This window comes from Sprattus sprattus (assembly GCF_963457725.1).
Source record: "Sprattus sprattus genome assembly, chromosome: 4".
Lineage (NCBI taxonomy): Eukaryota > Metazoa > Chordata > Actinopteri > Clupeiformes > Clupeidae > Sprattus > Sprattus sprattus.
Genome location: NC_137923.1, coordinates 30,319,512 through 30,339,720, shown reverse-complemented (window position 1 = coordinate 30,339,720; position 20,209 = coordinate 30,319,512). Strand labels below are relative to the sequence as shown.

Genomic DNA, 20,209 nt, shown 5'->3' with positions numbered 1-20,209 from the left:
GAATCATGATAATCTTTAGCCTACTTGACACTGCCTGTGCGAACTATCAAATTGTACAAATGTGAAAAAACACGGATGATAGAAATATCCACATTTTGTTACATCAAAATCATGCTTGTATCCTCAACCATTGGGGGCATACAGTTACAGAAAAAAATGCGACCTTATCTGGGTAAGGAGGGTACGGCACACCGATACCTCTCCCAGTCTCTCTCCGGCGCGTCGGAGTTCCGCACTGCCCTTGGTGCTTGTCCCCAACAGACGCGCTTCGGCCTCCTCCAGTGTGGCAACCCGGCGAGAGACGCTTTCTTTTCCAGCTCACACGTCCGGCTATAGGTCTGAGCCCTTTGATTTTAGTTTTCCTGCCACGCGTTGTCATGTCAGTGGCGTGTAGGCAGCTGGAGAAGCAGCGAGGGTGTTTGGGTTCCTCTTTCCGAGGTGACTGACATTCCCAGCATCATCAGGATGCGGCGCCCTCAATTTTTTTGGGGAGATCTGGGAGGTATACGGCAGACACCGTATAGGTGAAACTAACCATAAGCTCAACGAAGCAAGACCAAAATTTTGAAAGGTAGGCAAGGAATCATTTCATCTGTGCACAACAGAAGGCCCACTGCCCAAGGCTTGGTCTTATTTTATTGCTCTCCTTTGTGCGCTGCCATTCTCCATATCCACATCAGAGAGACCCTGCACAACTGGGGAAGAGACAAAAGCGCTGATGGAGGCTCCACAAACACGCAAACGTGGTCTTAAGTTTCTCATTTGAAATTTCCCGTGGTCGGAAATGTTCCATGATTGGCTTGGTAATCGGCAGGTCTCGTCGTCATTACTGTTGTCGCTTGTATACAGTACAGCGCTCTCGATAACATCGTATCTTCGAGGACGGTCGCTGTTCAGCGGGGGTTAGGTGCTGATGCTAGAGAACACAAGCGCATGGGGGAGAGAGGCGGGGGTGGGGAGCTACAGTTGCATAGCCCTCTGCATTGAAAGAGTCACTGTCAATGAGGGGCGCGGTTTGTACCACATGAACACTCCCTCTCTCTTCTTATTGGATGAACAAGTGGATGGCGGATATGGTATCATTGCTGCTAACTTCCCTAGTGACACAACTCCGCCGTTCATTCAGCAAGCTATCCGAATCTTTGGGGTTGGTTGTCATTCATATATTTGAAGACATCACCATTAGCACCAGTTTATGATTTTCAGAGTACTAGGTAGGCTGGCAGAAAAAGTTCCAAGTGCAGTGCACCGAGTCGTTTCATCCATGAAGCCTCAAGTTGTATTTGTGTTGGGTGGGCCTGGCGCGGGGAAAGGGACACAATGCGCTAAAATCGTTGAGGTAAGAAACGTGAATGGAGGGCGATAATTGGATGATATGCGTTAATGTACTTGACACTGTAACTATTTTATGTTCTTCTTTTAAATTAGCATATCCATAGCATTTTCAGTCATCCCTTGCGTTGTCATTGGCCTTCGGCTTTTATCCTAGTTGCTAGCACAGGCAAATCATTAGCTAGCGTAACTTCCGGGTGTCCTCTAAAAATAAGGTGAAGAGTTACAAAATTACTTTTAGTGGTATTTATCCTCAGAACTGTTTTGTTGTGGCAAGGTATGCCTTGGCTGGATTATTCAGAATGTATAAGTTCTTTAGCTAATTAGCTGGGTTCTCTGGACCCAGTATGACGTGTCATATCCTACTAATGACTCCAGATTTCATCAATGGAACAGGATGCGTTTTGAGCTACTGGCCAAATGTCAAATCTGCGATCTTATGTTACAGCTCTTCGGGCATGAATGTGTATGTAACCTCATTTTAAATGTCATTTTAACAGAAACGTGGACTTTAGTTATGACTCTCTGGCTAACCTTTGTCCTCTTCGTATAGAAATACAACTACAGCCATCTATCTGCAGGAGACTTGCTCAGGGAGGAACGCAGCCGAACTGGGTCAGAGTTTGGCCAGCTCATCGATAACTATATCAAAGATGGCAAAATTGTACCTGTTGAGATCACCATCAACTTGCTTAAAAAGGTTGGGACATATGACTGTCTGCTGATGTAAACGATTATCTTATGGTGGCAGTAATGACAGGGACTGAAAAAGCTTCTTCTTGATTAAAGATGCAGTCCACGATTATGGGAAAACATTGTTGATATTTGCGCTCAACAGCCAATCAGATTACCCCCCCCCCCCCCCCCCCCCTTCATGTATCTGAAGCAATGCACTAATTGGCTGACTGGCTGATTTATATGGCTTTCTACAGTCCATTACAGAGCCAGGACTGTGTAGAAACTCCAGAGGTTATTTGGAAAAAAAATTGGATTAGTCGTAGTAATCTTATAGACTCATTTCTTTCACGGCTAAATTGTTGCCATTTCTATGTCAGGGACATATGCCTTGATTCTCACCCTTTCATGTCTTCTCCAGGCTATGGAATCCACCACGCAGGCAGATGAGCAGAAGTTTAGGTTCTTAATCGATGGATTTCCTCGTAACCAAGACAACCTGCAGGGCTGGAACAAAGTTATGGATGGCAAAGCTGATGTCAAATTCGTCCTCTTTTTTGACTGTAGCAACGAGGTGGGCTATAATCAGAAAAAAGGTTAAATGTAAAGTCATAATATATCAAATATAAAGGTCAATCTTTTAGAAACAGAACACTAGAAGAAGTGTTTTCTCAAGTAACATCATATCTGTGATCTGGTTGAACTTGACCACTATGTCATGTCATGCATGAGGACCCAATCAGGAGTATTCAGCTGCCTGTACACATAATCTACACAAACTCTGGAAATGCTGAAGTAATCTTGTCTCACCTATATTTGTGTCCTCTGTGTCCTCTGCCTAAAATAGTGGTTTTATCATAAGTGGTCTGTTACAAGCTAACAGTGTCAACGAAAAAACAAATGTCATTAGCATGAGGAATGAAACACATGGTTCTTCTCTGGGTTGATGTGTTGTATCCCTGCCAATAGGTGTGTATTGACCGCTGTCTAGAGAGGGGGAAGAATAGCGGTCGTACTGATGACAACAGAGAGAGCATGGAGAAGAGGTAAGGACCGCTGTCAAAGCCTACAGCTGACCTCACAGTGCACTGTGGTTTTGCTCCACAAACATTCTGTCTGAGAATGCAAATTCAGGTGAGGTGGAATGTCATTGGGCATCATTCTCAAACATTTTCTGAAGTTTCTTCTGAAATGTTTTCTTACGGACCTTGGAAGACCAACGTAAGAAAAGACCTCCGCCTGATTCATGAACGCCCGAAAATGTGTTCTTACGCAGCCAAAGTGTTCTCAGCTGTGCTCCCCCTAATGAAGTCACATATGCTGAACAGTCAGCTGGTAGACTTGCAGTGAAGGGTTGAGCCCTAGGAATAGCATTAAAAAAAAGCCTTGGTCAAGCTGTATCAAGACATGACGATACCTGAAGTGGGCCTATGTTTGTATGTCGGTGTGTGGTGGTGGTGGTTGTTAAGATGCTTTTTGGCTTCACACATGAGGACTTATACTCAGCTCTCTGATCAGCTTTCCAAGCTATGGAGAAGACTAGTTTAAAAACTGATGTGGAGCACCACAAGCAATTATCTCAAGTTAATATAAATGTATTCTCTGACTTCTCTGAAATGGCGTGCACTGTGACGAGAAGTGGCGTTGGTGTCTTAAATGTTTTTTTTTTTTTAATTATTATTATTATTTAAAAAAAATAATTGGTGTAATTGACACTGCCAACAGTACCAATGTGCCTGCGGGGGACCACAGTGTGGTTGGATGATTGATTAATCAGAGGAGTGTAACCTGTTTTTGAATAGGATCCAGACATACCTGCAGTCCACACGCCCCATCATTGACCTTTTCGAGAAACAGGGGAAAGTGCACACCATTGACGCCTCGCGCAATGTGGAGGAGGTGAGGCTGACATTTCTGTGATTCGCACACACGCACGCACGCACGCACGCACGCACGCACGCACACACACACACAGATGACGTGACTTAATAGTGTGTGGTGGGCTCAAAGGAAAATGCCGTCTTGGTGTCTCTGAATGGATCTTCCGGCCCTCGTGCCCATTGTGTGTTCTGTAGCTACCTGTTCTGGGCCGATTACATCTGATCATTTCTCCCGTCTCCTTTTGCTGCAGGTGTTTGAGGATGTGAAGAGCATCTTCGGCAAGGAGGGCTGAGGATTGTCTCGCATCTAAGCTGCCAAGGAGTGTGCCCGCCACAGTGACTCAACGTTTTCTTTTTATCAGTGTCAGCAAATACTCTTGCTTCGTTCACATGTCCAAATGTTTTGACTTTTTACTCATGTAATATTTTATATATATATATATATACATGTATATGTATGTGTGTAAATATATATATGGAAGGTTAGTCTAGTTAAGCATAAATTGTGTGAGTGTATATAAATGTGCGAGAGTGTGCATGAGTGTGAATGGACTCTAGATCTAAGCATAAGTTCCATTCTGAGAAGGGCTGCAGAGCAGAGTTGTGACTGAAACAATGAGTTGTAGTTACATTTGTCCATAGATGCATAGATACCAACCGGTTACATTTAGCGTTTGCTCCTGAATGAGGGTGGGTGGGGAACAGACTTTCTAGGGCAGTTTGGGAAGATATGTAGTGATATCTGCGAACCTTCGTTTCAGGGATGTCTCCACGTCAAACATTGTGTCTTGTCTGATAAGCAGAAATGTCCAAAGTTCAATTCCAACCATGAAGATTCCTGTATTGACTGAATTTGCCTAAGGTTGACACTAAACCAGCTGTCTTTTGTGACTTTGACATACTGACTGATAGAGTGACATTTTACATTGCAGTCCCTATGACTCAGTTGCTAGGCTACAGTCAGTCAGACTAGAGATTTTTTACTTTACCCATCATGAAGATTTGGACTGAGCTTACATATTTTTCAATAATAGTAGAAGAGTATTCGTTTCGAAGACATTTCTTTACACTCAATCATTGTCATCTTCACATTGTAAAGATCAGTCTTGTGTTGTTGAAGAATACTGAGAGTAAAACATTGGATAGCTAACCCATCAGCAAATAAAACATCTGCTTATTTTGACAAGTGTACCTGTCTCACGGTAGAGAACTGACAGAGGGGATGACTAGAGAGGCAGAGAAACAGCTGGTTAAGGAGCAATAAAACACATTAGTGTCACTGCTGGCATTTTTTGTCTGCTAAAGTTACAATAACAGTTCTTTGGGGCCAGTCATTGCAATTAGCTGGACATCAGTTTACTGCACCGCCAAGTCTTCTTGTGCCACAAATGCACAAAAAAACTTTATGTATTTGTTTTTGTTTGTGCTATAAGAATGGCTGTTGTTGACAATTAGTAAAGAAAAAAGTATTGGAAAGATGAATATTTGTCTGACGTTTTTTTTTGTCCAGTGTTCTTGGTCAAAAAGTAATTTTCATAGAGGTTATCACTACAGCTCAAGTGTTTTTTTTAGGATTTGAACCCTCTGACACACACATACACAATCGTACACACATACACAATGCATATATGTATGATTGTATACCAAACTGAATTCTGTGCACGTGCACGGGTAGTGGACTCTTAAATGTGTGTTTTTTTTAGTGGTAAGCTAAATTTCATGACTCTACTGTGACAGATAACACTGTACTGTGAAACATTGTTGCTGGTGTTAAAATGGACAAAATTACCATTGTTATAAAAACAAATTCTGTCTAAAAAAATCTTCTGTTTAAAATCACCCTGAACCTTGCAAGGCCAATGCTGATATAGTCAACCATTTGGTACTTATCTGCGTCATGAAATATACAGTCGTGGCCAAATGTTTTGAGAATGACACAAATATGCATTTTCACAAAGTTTGCTGCTTCAGTGTCTTTAGATATTTTTGTCAGATGTTACTATGGAAGACTGAAGTATAATTAAAACATTTTAGCAAGTTCAATATAATAAAGTGTCAATATTTTTTGCATTAATTTCATGTAATTGCCAATGAAAGCCAGTGACACTTATTAAATGTTTGTAATTATACTTCAGTCTTCCATAGTAACATCTGACAAAAATATGTAAAGACACTGTAAGATTCATGATCAAGCAGCTGCTGTGACCACCAGCAGAATACCCAAAATGGTTATCTTATCATGGTCACAAAGAGAAAGTCCCACACTGGATTTCCTCAGACACCTGGGGTCAGGAAGCAAACTGAGGTGTGAGTGACTGCAATTAATCATAGTATGGGAATGGGGGAGGCCATTGAGAACCATCTCAGACAGAGAAACCAGATTATCATACACCACAACAAAAGGTTGCCAGACCTGTTTGCATTACAAGCCTAGCTCATTTACATTAGAGGCCTAGGAGTGGTCTTAAAACAGTATATATGCCTAGAATTGTGAATGCTGGTTATTCAGTCCTACACTGCTGAATCCGGAGTAAGGCTGCTTCGTCACTGCACATTATTGGAATAAAGATTGCTGCATCAGAAACAAAGAAACCTCTTTCATTTCTTACAATACTGAAGCAGCAAACTTTGTGAAAATGCATAGTTGTGCCATTCTCAAAACTTTTGGCCACGACTGTATATACAGCCGCGGAAAAAATTAAGAGACCACTTCAAAATTATAATTTTCTCTGGTTTTACTATTTATTGGTATGGGTTAAAGTAAAATGTACATTTTTGTTTTATTCTATAACCTACTGGCAACATTCCTACCAAATTTCAAATAAAAATATTGTCATTTAGATCATTTATTTGCAGAAAAATGACAATTGGTCAAAATAGCAAAAAAGATGCAGTGTCTTCAGATCTCGAATAATGCAAAGAAAACAAGCTCATATTCATTTTTAAACTACACAATACTAATGCTTTAACTTAGGAAGAGTTCAGAAATCAATATTTGGTGGAATAACCTTGATTTAAAATCACAACTTTCATGTGTCTTGGCATGCCTCTCCACCAGTCTTTCACATTGCCGTTGGGTGACTTTATGCTACTCCTGGCGCAAGAATTCAAGCAGCTCGGCTTCTTTTCATGGCTTGTGACCATCCATCTTCCTCTTGATCACATTTCAGAGGTTTTTTTATGGGATTCAGGTCTCGAAATTGGGCTGGCCATGACAGGGTCCTGATCTGGTGGTACTCCATCCACACCTTTACTGCCCTGGCTGTGTGGCATGGAGCATTGTCCTGCTGGAAAAAACACTTCTCAGAGTTGGGGAACATTGTCAGAGCAAAAGGAAGCAAGTTTTTCTTCCGGGACAACGTTGTACTTTGCCTGGCTGAGGTTTGTAAAAGACCATAAGAATTGAACCAAAGCGGACTGGAGGTTCTTCTAAGTTCGTCTTCTCTGATGAGTCCAATTTTCAGCTTTGCCCAACACATGGTCGTCTGATGGTTAGACGGAGACCTGGAGAGGCCTACAAGCCACAGAGTCTTGCACCTACTGTGAAATTGGACTCATCAGAGAAGACGAACTTAGAAGAACCTCCAGTCCGCTTTGGTTCAATTCTTATGGTCTTTTACAAACCTCAGCCAGGCAAAGTACAACGTTGTCCCGGAAGAAAAACTTGCTTCCTTTTGCTTGATTTCTGAACTCTTCCTAAGTTAAAGCATTAGTATTGTGTAGTTTAAAAATGAATATGAGCTTGTTTTCTTTGCATTATTCGAGATCTGAAGACACTGCATCTTTTTTGCTATTTTGACCAATTGTCATTTTTCTGCAAATAAATGATCTAAATGACAATATTTTTATTTGAAATTTGGTAGGAATGTTGCCAGTAGGTTATAGAATAAAACAAAAATGTACATTTTACCCATACCAATAAATAGTAAAACCAGAGAAACTGATAATTTTGAAGTGGTCTCTTAATTTTTTCCGCGGCTGTATATATATATACAGTGGTGGCCAAAATTATTAGAACACCTGACAGATCTGGGAATATTGACCTTTTTTTTGTCTCCAAAACATGATTTAATTTCATAATGTAAATGAAACATGCAGATGGTTGTTCTGAGCACAACAAATAACAGATGAAGTGAGTCCTAGTGTTTTTAACCACTTTTAACTTTAATATTTGGTACGCCCACCTTTTGCAGCAATTACAGCAGCACATCTCTCTGGCATAGAGTCAATATATTTCTTGAGAACTTCAACACTAATGTTATCCCATGCCTTCTGCAACTCAAGCCAAAGGCTTTCCTTTGAATGTACAATAGATCTGTCCAGTTTATTTTAAACTCGCCCCAAATTTGCTTGATGGGTTTGAGGTCCAGACTTTGAGAGGGCCGGTCCATCATTTTCAATGTTCCAGCAGATTCCTTTATGTCACAGGTCGTACCGGCAATAGTTAGAAGAATGTTTAGGGTCATTGTCCTCTTGGAAAATAAATCCAGGCCCATTAACACGACTCGCAGAAGGTACCCTGTGCCTCACCAGAATGTTATGGTATACTTTCTTATCCATGATTCCATCAATTTTGCCAAATTCACCTGTTCCTGAGGATTAAATGGCACCCTACACCTAATACTACCCCCTCCTTGTCTAACTGTTGGCAAGAGACACTCAATTTTATACCTCTCCCCCTCACTTTGTTGAACATACACTCTTTGCTTGTTGCCAAACTATTCAAACCTGGACTCAGAGGCGCTGCATCCCATTAGGCATACCAGGCAATTGCCTGGGGCCCCGCGCCACTAGGGGGCCCTCAAAAGCGGGTCTGATAAAAAAAAATATATATATATAATGCGAATTTCACATTGTCGGTTGCGGCACGAACATCACACTCATAGAATTACATGTATCCAAAATTGTATCTATGGTGTGGAATGAACGCAACGATGAGAATAAGCTATAGAAGAGGAAGATTCTCTCTCAAGGAGTGAATGAGAAAGTCTCACGGTGACCGTTGTGATCCCTGTGAAAATATCCATGCCATCGATTACGCACGATATAGGTTAGCATGAATTATACATGCATATATTATGCATGTGTATAGTAAAATAATGTATTTGTTATAACACCTTATTTTACTCTCAATGAACAAATTCATTCTCTTACTCGGATGGGTAGAGGGCCAAGCGCAGGGCAGTGTGGGTAAAGACGAGTGCGTATCAAAATTCCGATTGATTGACATTGGCTTTGCCAAGTCAAAATCCAGCCCAGGATAGAACAGGTGGATACAACGTTAGGGAATGTGAGATGTTCGGAACAGAACGAAGCTGAGGGAAAATGAAGAGGAACAACTACCCATCTGGTAGTGAGAAGAGGAAGAAGAAAAAAGAAGATGAAGAAAAGAAAAAGAAAGGCCGCGGTAAGTGGAGTGGAGTGGATGATTTAGGCTTAGAGCATAACATTAACAGACGACTGCTGTTATTGAAAAATGTGGCTAGGCTAATTTGTCCAACTAATAACTTGAATAGCAGCTAGCGTTAAAGCAAACCTATGCAAAAATAGCTAATCGCTAGGGATGCTAACGAACTAGTTAGTGAACAACTTTCATAAATCAGTCAAACATTAAACAAGTGCAACACAACAACACACTTAACCCATTCTGAAGGGTAAAATAGTTGCATAATGTTGCTTTTATCTTGTTAATGCTGTGATAGCAATGAAAGCCATGCTCAAGGAGAAAAATGAAACATCTCTTCCCTATCTCTATTCCCTCCTCAGGATCATAACTTAAATTTATGACGAAACGGACAGATAAAGTGCCCCTACCAAACCCTGATGATGAAAACCTTAAGTCCAGTGTTCCACTTGAATTGTTAACTGTAGCTGCTACCTGTTTGATTGCTTATTAATTGTAAAGATTCTTTATGAACGTACACGGCTCTTCTTAATACTGTAATATTTTCCTAAAGTGCCACTAGATGGCGTTACTAGGAAGGTTACGCAAAAGTGACCAGCGATATAAGCTGCCACCACCTTTAATTAATTCCCGGTCTGGTCCGGTGAAAGCACTTTGAACAATCAGGGCAGTGATTCTTGAGACCTGGGACAAAACATGTCCGGGACATAAATCACAGTTTTTCATCTTAAAATGTACATAATATGTTTTAAAAAGCCTCACCAATCTCATCAACAGGAAAAGGGTAGCACAACAAAGTGTGTTTTGTTGTTGTCTAACATTTAGTTTTTATTCTAAATGATGTGATATGTGACCAGTGCCTCCAAAAACCCATGTCCGAAAGCAGGTCACATCACACTCCAATGCTTTAAAAAGTCTGAAAAGTGACATAAAATTTAACTTTATCTATATCATATGTAAATAACATAGTATTTATTTCACAGACATTAAAACAAATAATTTTTAAACATTTTTAATATACTTTCTGGTCAGTTGAACATGTGTCCAGAGTTTTCGTCAACACCATCAGACTTTTTTAAATTGGGGAAAAAATCTGGAATAATTTAGGACAGCATTAACTCAAAGGACCCCTTTCCTTCCTCCTTGGTCTTCCTGGTGACATGAGAAAATTTGAGCTCTGGTAAGTTTTTAATAATACTTTGTTTTTCATATCTATTTACTAATATGCACACGTCACAACCATAGCGTATCAACTCCAAAATGGCTAAAGAGTCAACATTAGAGTAAAATGTTCTGCAATCTAGTGTTTATTTATATAGATTGGCTGGACCATGATCAACAGATGATAAACAAGATGGCTCCTGTGAGAATCTTGTGTGATATAAGGAGAAATGTACTTTTTTTGTCAACACCATCAGACGTCAACACCATCAAAACACCATCAAACACCATCAACATTTGTGTCTGATGGAGTTGACTTTCTCTGATGGTGTTGACTAAGGCCATTTTAGTGTCCATTTTAATCATTTTAATGCTGTTTATGCCAAAAATATCACTTCCTATGGATTTTTATTGCTATTTCAGTTTCATGTGTCGAATTAAATCTAGTTTAGATATAGAGTGTCAACTCCTTCAGATATAGTATTTTATAGTTTAAAAAAAAAATGGTATCTGTTTCATTCCTTGAAGGATATTTGTTCAAAGACTAACACATTTCCAATGTAGGTGTGTATTTTTAATGCTTAAAAATGTCTCTGTTAAATCTGAAGGTTAAAGACAAATGTAATTCGTGGTATGATTTCAATTCTACTCATTTAACATTGACTTCTTTGGCTCTACACTTTTGTTTTTAATGATTTAAAGACCTGTGTACATTATAAGGGGAACTGGGAAAACTAATGAGTACAAACATTTCTGATAAGATCATTTAAAATCATTTCCATAAGTCTATTTATGTTTATGATGGTGTTGACAAAAATCAAGTGCTGACCCAGCAAACATTCAATTAACATAAAAAATATACAACTGGGAGGTTGAACCAAAACATGTTTGGATAGACAAAACTTCATTTGACAGAAATGTAATCATATATTTTGGAAGTTATCCAAATATTTTTTGGGAAAATCAAAACCTGTTTTGTCCCTTATCTCAAGAATCACTGAGGGGATCTATAGGAGTAACAATTATCTTTATTTAAATTCATATAAAGGCTCACGTTGACCCACTCGCAACACACAACTTTGAGTACACAATAACGTCTGAATAAATGGCACAGCACACGTGAATAAGTTAGAGCAGGACACAGCAATTCATAGGTTCTACCACAGCAGGAGTCAATAAATCTGACTTAAGTCACACTCCAAGAGTCAATAAATATGACTTAAAAGACAAACTTATCCAGTAATAAATACACCGTAGAAAAACATGCAATACTATTACTATAAAACACGTGACAAGGATCAGACTTCAATTACATATCACAGTTGCGCAGCGACCGTCAACAACGCTCACCGAAGGACGCACACACACACAAACAGTAGAGTTAGTTAAAAGCGGACTTCCCTGTCCGTGTGCAGCGAGACTCCCCCGTCTCGCTAAAAAGCAGGCCACAAGTCTCTGGTTGCACGCTCGTTAAGGTAATTCCACTGGCGTCCACCCATGCTCTCCTGGCTATCTATGATTCCCCCACTGTCTACCTCCGGGCCAGTAAGTGGTTCCCCGGTCTCTTCAGCGCCGGTGGTGCTAGCCAACCACGAACGCCTCAAATCATTTTCCCCGTCCGTGTGAAACACCAGCGACTACCTACAGCGTGCCCTCTCTCGTCTCTCTGACCATTTCCCTCCACCGCTATTAAAACCCTCAGTCTCATCACCTTCAGGTGTGTGCAGCCATTGCTGTCAATCAACGACTGCCGAGTGCAATCAGTGTTGTGTGTCCTGTCACAGTTCATCGTTACATTTTCACCACACTACTCCCCCTTCTGAGAAATGGACTCGTCCCCGAGTCCCGGTGAAGACAGAACATAGTCCCGTGACCAAACAGGGGGTCTTCGAACTCGCTCCGGCCGACCCAGGCCTCTAGTAGCAGGCCCATCCAGCCCAACAGCAGCTGGCTCTGATGACACTGGAGACGCTGGCTCTGATGACACTGGAGACGCTCCCCCAGCAGACAGCTCCCCAGCCGTGGCTGCAGCAGGTGAGGAAGGCTCCCTAGCTGCAGGTGCATTAGACAGAGGAGGGGTCCCAGCAGCAGGTGCAGCCAGCAAGAGTGATGCCCCGGCAGCAGGTGCAGCAGGCAAGAGCGGCGCCCCGGCAGCAGGTGCAGCAGGCAGGAGTGGAACCCCGGCAGCAGGCAGGCGAGGTGCCCCAGCAGGAAGCAGGAGCGGCTCCGCAGCAGCACGCGCAGCAGGCAGGAGTGGAATCCTGGCCGTAGGCAGGCGAGGTGTCCCGGCAGCAGGCACAGCAGCCCAGCGAGGATCGGCAGATGAAGATGGTAAATCGACGCCCTGAGCTCCCGGCCTGTAAGACCGTCGGAACACCCAGCTGCTGTGGTCTTTCACCCTTCTTCTGGGCCGCACCGGACCAGCTGTAGCCTGTTGCTCACTCACCCCGCCAGTTGGTTGGACTACTGCCTCTGCAATTGGAGGAGACATGCATGGTTTCAGTTGATTAAAATGTACCACACTACTTGTGACTCCCCCCTGAGGTTGTATCTGATAGAGCACATCTGATACCCTTTCAACAATTGTGTACGGCCCTTTAAACCGCTTCTGTAATTTTGGGCTCACCCCCTTCTTTCGGGCCTTATTCTTTAACCATACCAGTTCCCCTGCTGAATAAAACTGATTTTGTGCTTTAAAATCAAAATGAAACTTCTGATTTTCTGAAGCCTTAGCCTGATGCTTCTTTACAGCTTCAACTACTGTGGATAAGCTTTCGGTGATTTTCTCCACATAAGCGTTAACCGAGGGGAACTTCTCATTGCCATCTATATTTAACATCACATCAACAGGCAGTACCATTTCTTGGCCAAACATGACTCGATAGGGCGTGAAGCCAGTACTCGCATGCACACTACTTCTATAAGCCATCATCACAAATGGAAGAAGAGCATCCCAGTTCTGTTGATTCTCATCCACATAGAAGACCAGCATAGTCAGGAGGGTACGGTTAAATCTTTCCACCATGCCATCCGATTGTGGATGGTAGGGTGTTGTCCTAGTCTTGTTTATGTTCAACAGCTGACAAAGTTGCTGGAACAAGTTGGACTCAAAATTCCGCCCCTGATCGGAGTGCAAGCTTCTGGGAGTTCCATAGCGACAAACCCACTGATCTACCAGTACCTTGGCTAATGTCCCTGCTTCTTGGTTCGGGAGTGCATAAGCCTCGGTCCACTTTGAGAAATAATCTCCCATCACCATGATGTACTTATTCTCCCGTGATGTTTCAGGCAGAGGGCCCAAGATGTCAATTGCAATCCTTTCATAAGGGCGAGAGGTAACAGAGGGGACAAGGGGTGCCCGAGGGGTTGGTCCCGCCTGTTTGTGAGCTCCACACTCAGCACACTCCTGGCACCATTTTTTTACTTCTGTAAACCATCCTGGCCAATAGAAGCGCTCTTTGACTTTCCCTTGGAGCTTTTGCACACCCAAATGAGCTGCAGTCACGGCATTATGCAACTGACCAAGCACCACAGACACCATGGACTGGGGCAAGACTATTTGGGTCTTTAACAAAAAAAACGGTTTTGGAGGCAACACCCGGACCAGTCTCTGTCCCTGTACCTGTAACTGGTCCCAAACACGACCAAACTTTTTCAGGGAAGGATAGGTGTCCGACACACCCCGTTTGTCCCTCAGTTGACTTTTCAATTTAATCAGGACTTTCAACTCTGGGTCAGTATGCTGCGCTCTTGTTATCATGTCATCCTCTAGCAAGGCAAGCCCTACCGATTCAGCTGGCTCTGCTAAGGCTCCCCCTATCTGCTCTCTCTCTTCTGTATGACTTGGTTTCAGTACACAGACCTGCGATGTGGTTACACCCAAGGAGTCATCCAAGACCTCTACTTGGTCTCCCATATATGCTGGAAGCCTCGACAGCGCATCGGCATTAGTATGGTCTTTACCAGGCCGGTGGATGATCTTGTATTGAAAAACAGCCAGCTGTTCAAGCCACCGTGCAAGCTGTCCCTCGAGGCCTCGAAAGTTATGCAGCCATCGTAGGGAGTTGTGATCTGTTCTTAGGAGAAACTGTTTACCAAGCAAGAAGTGCTTGAAATACTTTGTAAAAGCAACTACACTCAAGAGTTCTTTCTTAGTTGTGGCATATTTCCGCTCTTGTTTAGTCAGGGCCCTACTTGCGAAAGCTATCACCCTCTCCAAGCCATCCACCTCTTGTGAAAGGACCGCCCCGATACCCGCATCGCTCGCATCTGTGTCCAAAATAAAGCTTCGCTGTGGATCAGGGTACGCAAGAATAGGTGCAGAAGTAAGGCAGGCTTTTAACTTGTCAAAAGCCTTCTGGCAGCTTTCATCCCAATAGAATCGTCTGCCCTTCTCTGTCAACCTATGTAATGGACTAGCCGACTCTGCAAATCCCTTCACAAACCGTCTGTAATACGACGCTAACCCCAAAAAGCTTCGTACCTCAGTCTGATTTTTAGGGGTAGGCCAGGCACGCACAGCTTCTACCTTGCTAGGATCCGCCATTACTCCTGTAGCTGAAATTACATGTCCCAAGTATTGGACTTTTGTAGCAAAGAGGTGACATTTGGAAGGTTTTACCTTAAGGTTAGCCATTTTTAACTTGGCCAATACCTGGCCTAACCGCTGAAGATGTTGTGCGAAGTCCTGCCCAAACACGATGATGTCATCTAAGTACACCAAGCAGGTGGTCCATTGCAAATCTGCCAGCACCAGATCCATTAGTCTTTGAAAAGTGCTAGGGCTATTAGACAATCCAAATGGAAGAACATTAAATTCAAATAGACCTTGTCTGGTTGTAAAGGCAGTTTTGGGGCGATCTTGAGGGTCAACCTCAACCTGCCAGTAACCACTGGCGAGGTCGAGGGTAGAGAACCACTTAGCACTATGCAAGCTATCCAAGGCATCGTCTATACGTGGAAGGGGGTATGCATCTTTTCGAGTGACCTCATTCAGTTTCCTGTAATCAACGCAAAACCGCAACCCCCCATCCTTTTTTCTCACCGGCACTACCGGAGCTGCCCAGGGACTGCAAGATGGTTGGATGATGCCCCTCTCTTGCATCTGCTTGACATGATCTTCTTGCAGATGAAGTGGCACCCTACGGGAGGCCATTTTTATAGGCTTGGCTTGACCAGTGTCTATTTCGTGGGAAGTCAGATGGGTCCTTCCCAAGTCGGAATCGTTTTGACTAAAAATAGACAGATACTCACTCAGCAGTTCTCTAATGGCTCGTAACTGGGTGGGGCTAAAACCTCGGTCGTTGAGTCCAAACTGTTTGAACAATGAATCTGCCGTCTGTGGTGACACTTCCACAGCACCATTTACTGATATTGCGTGCTCTCCCACTACAACATCTGTATGCAGAGTCCCAATGACCATTCCCTTCCTTAACACCAGTTCATCTTCTGTTACATTAAGCACCCTGAGTGGTAGCACACCTTGATCAACTCTACACACAGCCCTCGCTATCAAGACATCTGCCGCCAAATTAGTTGAGGGCTCCACCATACCTTCAAGGTGTTCCCCATGTAACCCCTTTACGCTACCTGGGATAATGAACTCGCTTCTTGGAGGGACTGTCACGTCTTGCTCAATAACGATCATTCGGGCCTGGTCAGCAGAGTTACTCAAACACAATGGCAGCCGTTGGCCCATAATCAGGCAGCTTTTCTCACCAAGATTTATCACAGCCCCAAACTTAAATAAGAAGTCAGTACCAAGTAGTATCTCATGCAGAGGAATATCAGCTACTAAGAATTCAGCAACCAGTGTAAGACAGTTCAATTGGCACACAGTCGACCACTTCCCAAGGATTTTCATTTGATCCCCATTAGCAACAGACACGGTCCCTGAATAGGGCAACAGGTCTGAACCACCATTAGTGGCCTGCAACCAAAACTCTTTGGCCACTACGGAAACTTGGGCCCCAGTATCTACCAGCAGGTTACAGTCTACACCCCCGACTTTAGCCGGTAAGAACACCCCAATACCCTGGAACCCAAAAGAAGCACTAATTCGCAGGCCAGATGAAAAACCGGGGAGGGGAGTGAGCATTTGGCCATCTTTACTCACCCCCTCTAGTTTCCCTGTAAGTAGGGGCAATCTTTCCTCACATGCCGATTACACCCGCATTCCCAACATGCATCTGTGCAATTTGCAGGCGCCCAGCTAGGCATCGGTGTTCCTGTTCTAGGTGCTCTAGGCATAGCTGTATTGTTGGTTCGAGGGGCAGAGAGCTTATCGACAGTAACTTTTAATGTTTTGACCTCTTGGCGCAGACTCTCTACAGTCTGTAACAAAATAGTAATTTGGGAGTCTTGAGTAGTGCTAGACACCCCACGAATTTTGGCATCTGCTGCTCCCATTTGGCTGTGTTCTAATTCTCGGATAAGCTCCAATTCTGACGCCAAAGTGATGGCAACTTCTAATGTGGCTGGTTTGGCACTACGGAGCTGAATTCGCAATTCACCTGCCCCAACATGAGCTATAAAATGTTCACGTGCCAACAGATCCTGAGTGGCACCATTAGCTGTAGGATATGCTTTAGAAATAAGCCGCCTCAAAGCATTGCCAAACTCTCTCGCCGACTCCGACGATAGCCTCCTCCTAGAAGAGAAACTGGCACGATTCCAGTCCTCACTCTCACAAGGGTCAAAGCATTTATTTAGTGCTGCCTTTAACTTTAGGTAACTACTTCGGTCATCTACAGTCAGCCCACCATACACTTCCCTGGCCTTACCAGATAACAAAAGGGACATAAATCTCAATTTCAGGTCATTATTCCAATTATTAACACCTGCTGCCAACTCAAATTGTTGAGACCAATCAGACCAGTCACGACTCTGGCCAGTAAATGTTTCAGGCATGAAAACTGGGCGACCAACCCTATCCGTTAAGCCACCATCAGCCCCAGCTACTACGACGTTAGATGCCCGATTCTCAGCGTGCTCCATGATAATACAAGTTAAATACTTTGTCAGTTCAAGATAATCCCACCGCTGCCACCAATGTAATATTTTCCTAAAGTGCCACTAGATGGCGTTACTAGGAAGGTTACGCAAAAGTGACCAGCGATATAAGCTGCCACCACCTTTAATTAATTCCCGGTCTGGTCCGGTGAAAGCACTTTGAACAATCAGGGGATCTATAGGAGTAACAATTATCTTTATTTAAATTCATATAAAGGCTCACGTTGACCCACTCGCAACACACAACTTTGAGTACACAATAACGTCTGAATAAATGGCACAGCACACGTGAATAAGTTAGAGCAGGACACAGCAATTCATAGGTTCTACCACAGCAGGAGTCAATAAATCTGACTTAAGACACACTCCAAGAGTCAATAAATATGACTTAAAAGACAAACTTATCCAGTAATAAATACACCGTAGAAAAACATGCAATACTATTACTATAAAACACGTGACAAGGATCAGACTTCAATTACATATCACAGTTGCGCAGCGACCGTCAACAACGCTCACCGAAGGACGCACACACACACAAACAGTAGAGTTAGTTAAAAGCGGACTTCCCTGTCCGTGTGCAGCGAGACTCCCCCGTCTCGCTGAAAAGCAGGCCACAAGTCTCTGGTTGCACGCTCGTTAAGGTAATTCCACTGGCGTCCACCCATGCTCTCCTGGCTATCTATGATTCCCCCACTGTCTACCTCCGGGCCAGTAAGTGGTTCCCCGGTCTCTTCAGCGCCGGTGGTGCTAGCCAACCACGAACGCCTCAAATCATTTTCCCCGTCCGTGTGAAACACCAGCGACTACCTACAGCGTGCCCTCTCTCGTCTCTCTGACCATTTCCCTCCACCGCTATTAAAACCCTCAGTCTCATCACCTTCAGGTGTGTGCAGCCATTGCTGTCAATCAACGACTGCCGAGTGCAATCAGTGTTGTGTGTCCTGTCACAGTTCATCGTTACATTTTCACCACACTACTCCCCCTTCTGAGAAATGGACTCGTCCCCGAGTCCCGGTGAAGACAGAACATAGTCCCGTGACCAAACAGGGGGTCTTCGAACTCGCTCCGGCCGACCCAGGCCTCTAGTAGCAGGCCCATCCAGCCCAACAGCAGCTGGCTCTGATGACACTGGAGACGCTGGCTCTGATGACACTGGAGACGCTCCCCCAGCAGACAGCTCCCCAGCCGTGGCTGCAGCAGGTGAGGAAGGCTCCCTAGCTGCAGGTGCATTAGACAGAGGAGGGGTCCCAGCAGCAGGTGCAGCCAGCAAGAGTGATGCCCCGGCAGCAGGTGCAGCAGGCAAGAGCGGCGCCCCGGCAGCAGGTGCAGCAGGCAGGAGTGGAACCCCGGCAGCAGGCAGGCGAGGTGCCCCAGCAGGAAGCAGGAGCGGCTCCGCAGCAGCACGCGCAGCAGGCAGGAGTGGAATCCTGGCCGTAGGCAGGCGAGGTGTCCCGGCAGCAGGCACAGCAGCCCAGCGAGGATCGGCAGATGAAGATGGTAAATCGACGCCCTGAGCTACCGGCCTGTAAGACCGTCGGAACACCCAGCTGCTGTGGTCTTTCACCCTTCTTCTGGGCCGCACCGGACCAGCTGTAGCCTGTTGCTCACTCACCCCGCCAGTTGGTTGGACTACTGCCTCTGCAATTGGAGGAGACATGCATGGTTTCAGTTGATTAAAATGTACCACACTACTTGTGACTCCCCCCTGAGGTTGTATCTGATAGAGCACATCTGATACCCTTTCAACAATTGTGTACGGCCCTTTAAACCGCTTCTGTAATTTTGGGCTCACCCCCTTCTTTCGGGCCTTATTCTTTAACCATACCAGTTCCCCTGCTGAATAAAACTGATTTTGTGCTTTAAAATCAAAATGAAACTTCTGATTTTCTGAAGCCTTAGCCTGATGCTTCTTTACAGCTTCAACTACTGTGGATAAGCTTTCGGTGATTTTCTCCACATAAGCGTTAACCGAGGGGAACTTCTCATTGCCATCTATATTTAACATCACATCAACAGGCAGTACCATTTCTTGGCCAAACATGACTCGATAGGGCGTGAAGCCAGTACTCGCATGCACACTACTTCTATAAGCCATCATCACAAATGGAAGAAGAGCATCCCAGTTCTGTTGATTCTCATCCACATAGAAGACCAGCATAGTCAGGAGGGTACGGTTAAATCTTTCCACCATGCCATCCGATTGTGGATGGTAGGGTGTTGTCCTAGTCTTGTTTATGTTCAACAGCTGACAAAGTTGCTGGAACAAGTTGGACTCAAAATTCCGCCCCTGATCGGAGTGCAAGCTTCTGGGAGTTCCATAGCGACAAACCCACTGATCTACCAGTACCTTGGCTAATGTCCCTGCTTCTTGGTTCGGGAGTGCATAAGCCTCGGTCCACTTTGAGAAATAATCTCCCACCACCATGATGTACTTATTCTCCCGTGATGTTTCAGGCAGAGGGCCCAAGATGTCAATTGCAATCCTTTCATAAGGGCGAGAGGTAACAGAGGGGACAAGGGGTGCCCGAGGGGTTGGTCCCGCCTGTTTGTGAGCTCCACACTCAGCACACTCCTGGCACCATTTTTTTACTTCTGTAAACCATCCTGGCCAATAGAAGCGCTCTTTGACTTTCCCTTGGAGCTTTTGCACACCCAAATGAGCTGCAGTCACGGCATTATGCAACTGACCAAGCACCACAGACACCATGGACTGGGGCAAGACTATTTGGGTCTTTAACAAAAA

General features: G+C 44.1%; 1 protein-coding gene across 2 annotated transcripts; it reads left to right on the top strand.

Annotated features, from left to right (window-relative positions):
• Positions 1 to 1,134: 1,134 nt before the first annotated feature.
• Positions 1,135 to 5,330, top strand: cmpk (cytidylate kinase). 2 transcript variants are annotated; one of them, XM_080838069.1, is made up of 6 exons: positions 1,135 to 1,339; positions 1,886 to 2,032; positions 2,429 to 2,581; positions 2,977 to 3,053; positions 3,810 to 3,906; positions 4,139 to 5,330. In XM_080838069.1, the coding sequence occupies exons 1-6, from the start codon at positions 1,196 to 1,198 to the stop codon at positions 4,178 to 4,180; spliced, it is 660 nt and encodes a 219-aa protein (XP_080694195.1). In that variant the 5' UTR covers positions 1,135 to 1,195; the 3' UTR covers positions 4,181 to 5,330. The 2 variants fall into 2 exon arrangements, with proteins under 2 accessions (XP_080694195.1, XP_080694196.1); XM_080838070.1 differs by lacking the exon at positions 3,810 to 3,906.
• The last annotated feature ends 14,879 nt before the right edge of the window (positions 5,331 to 20,209 follow it).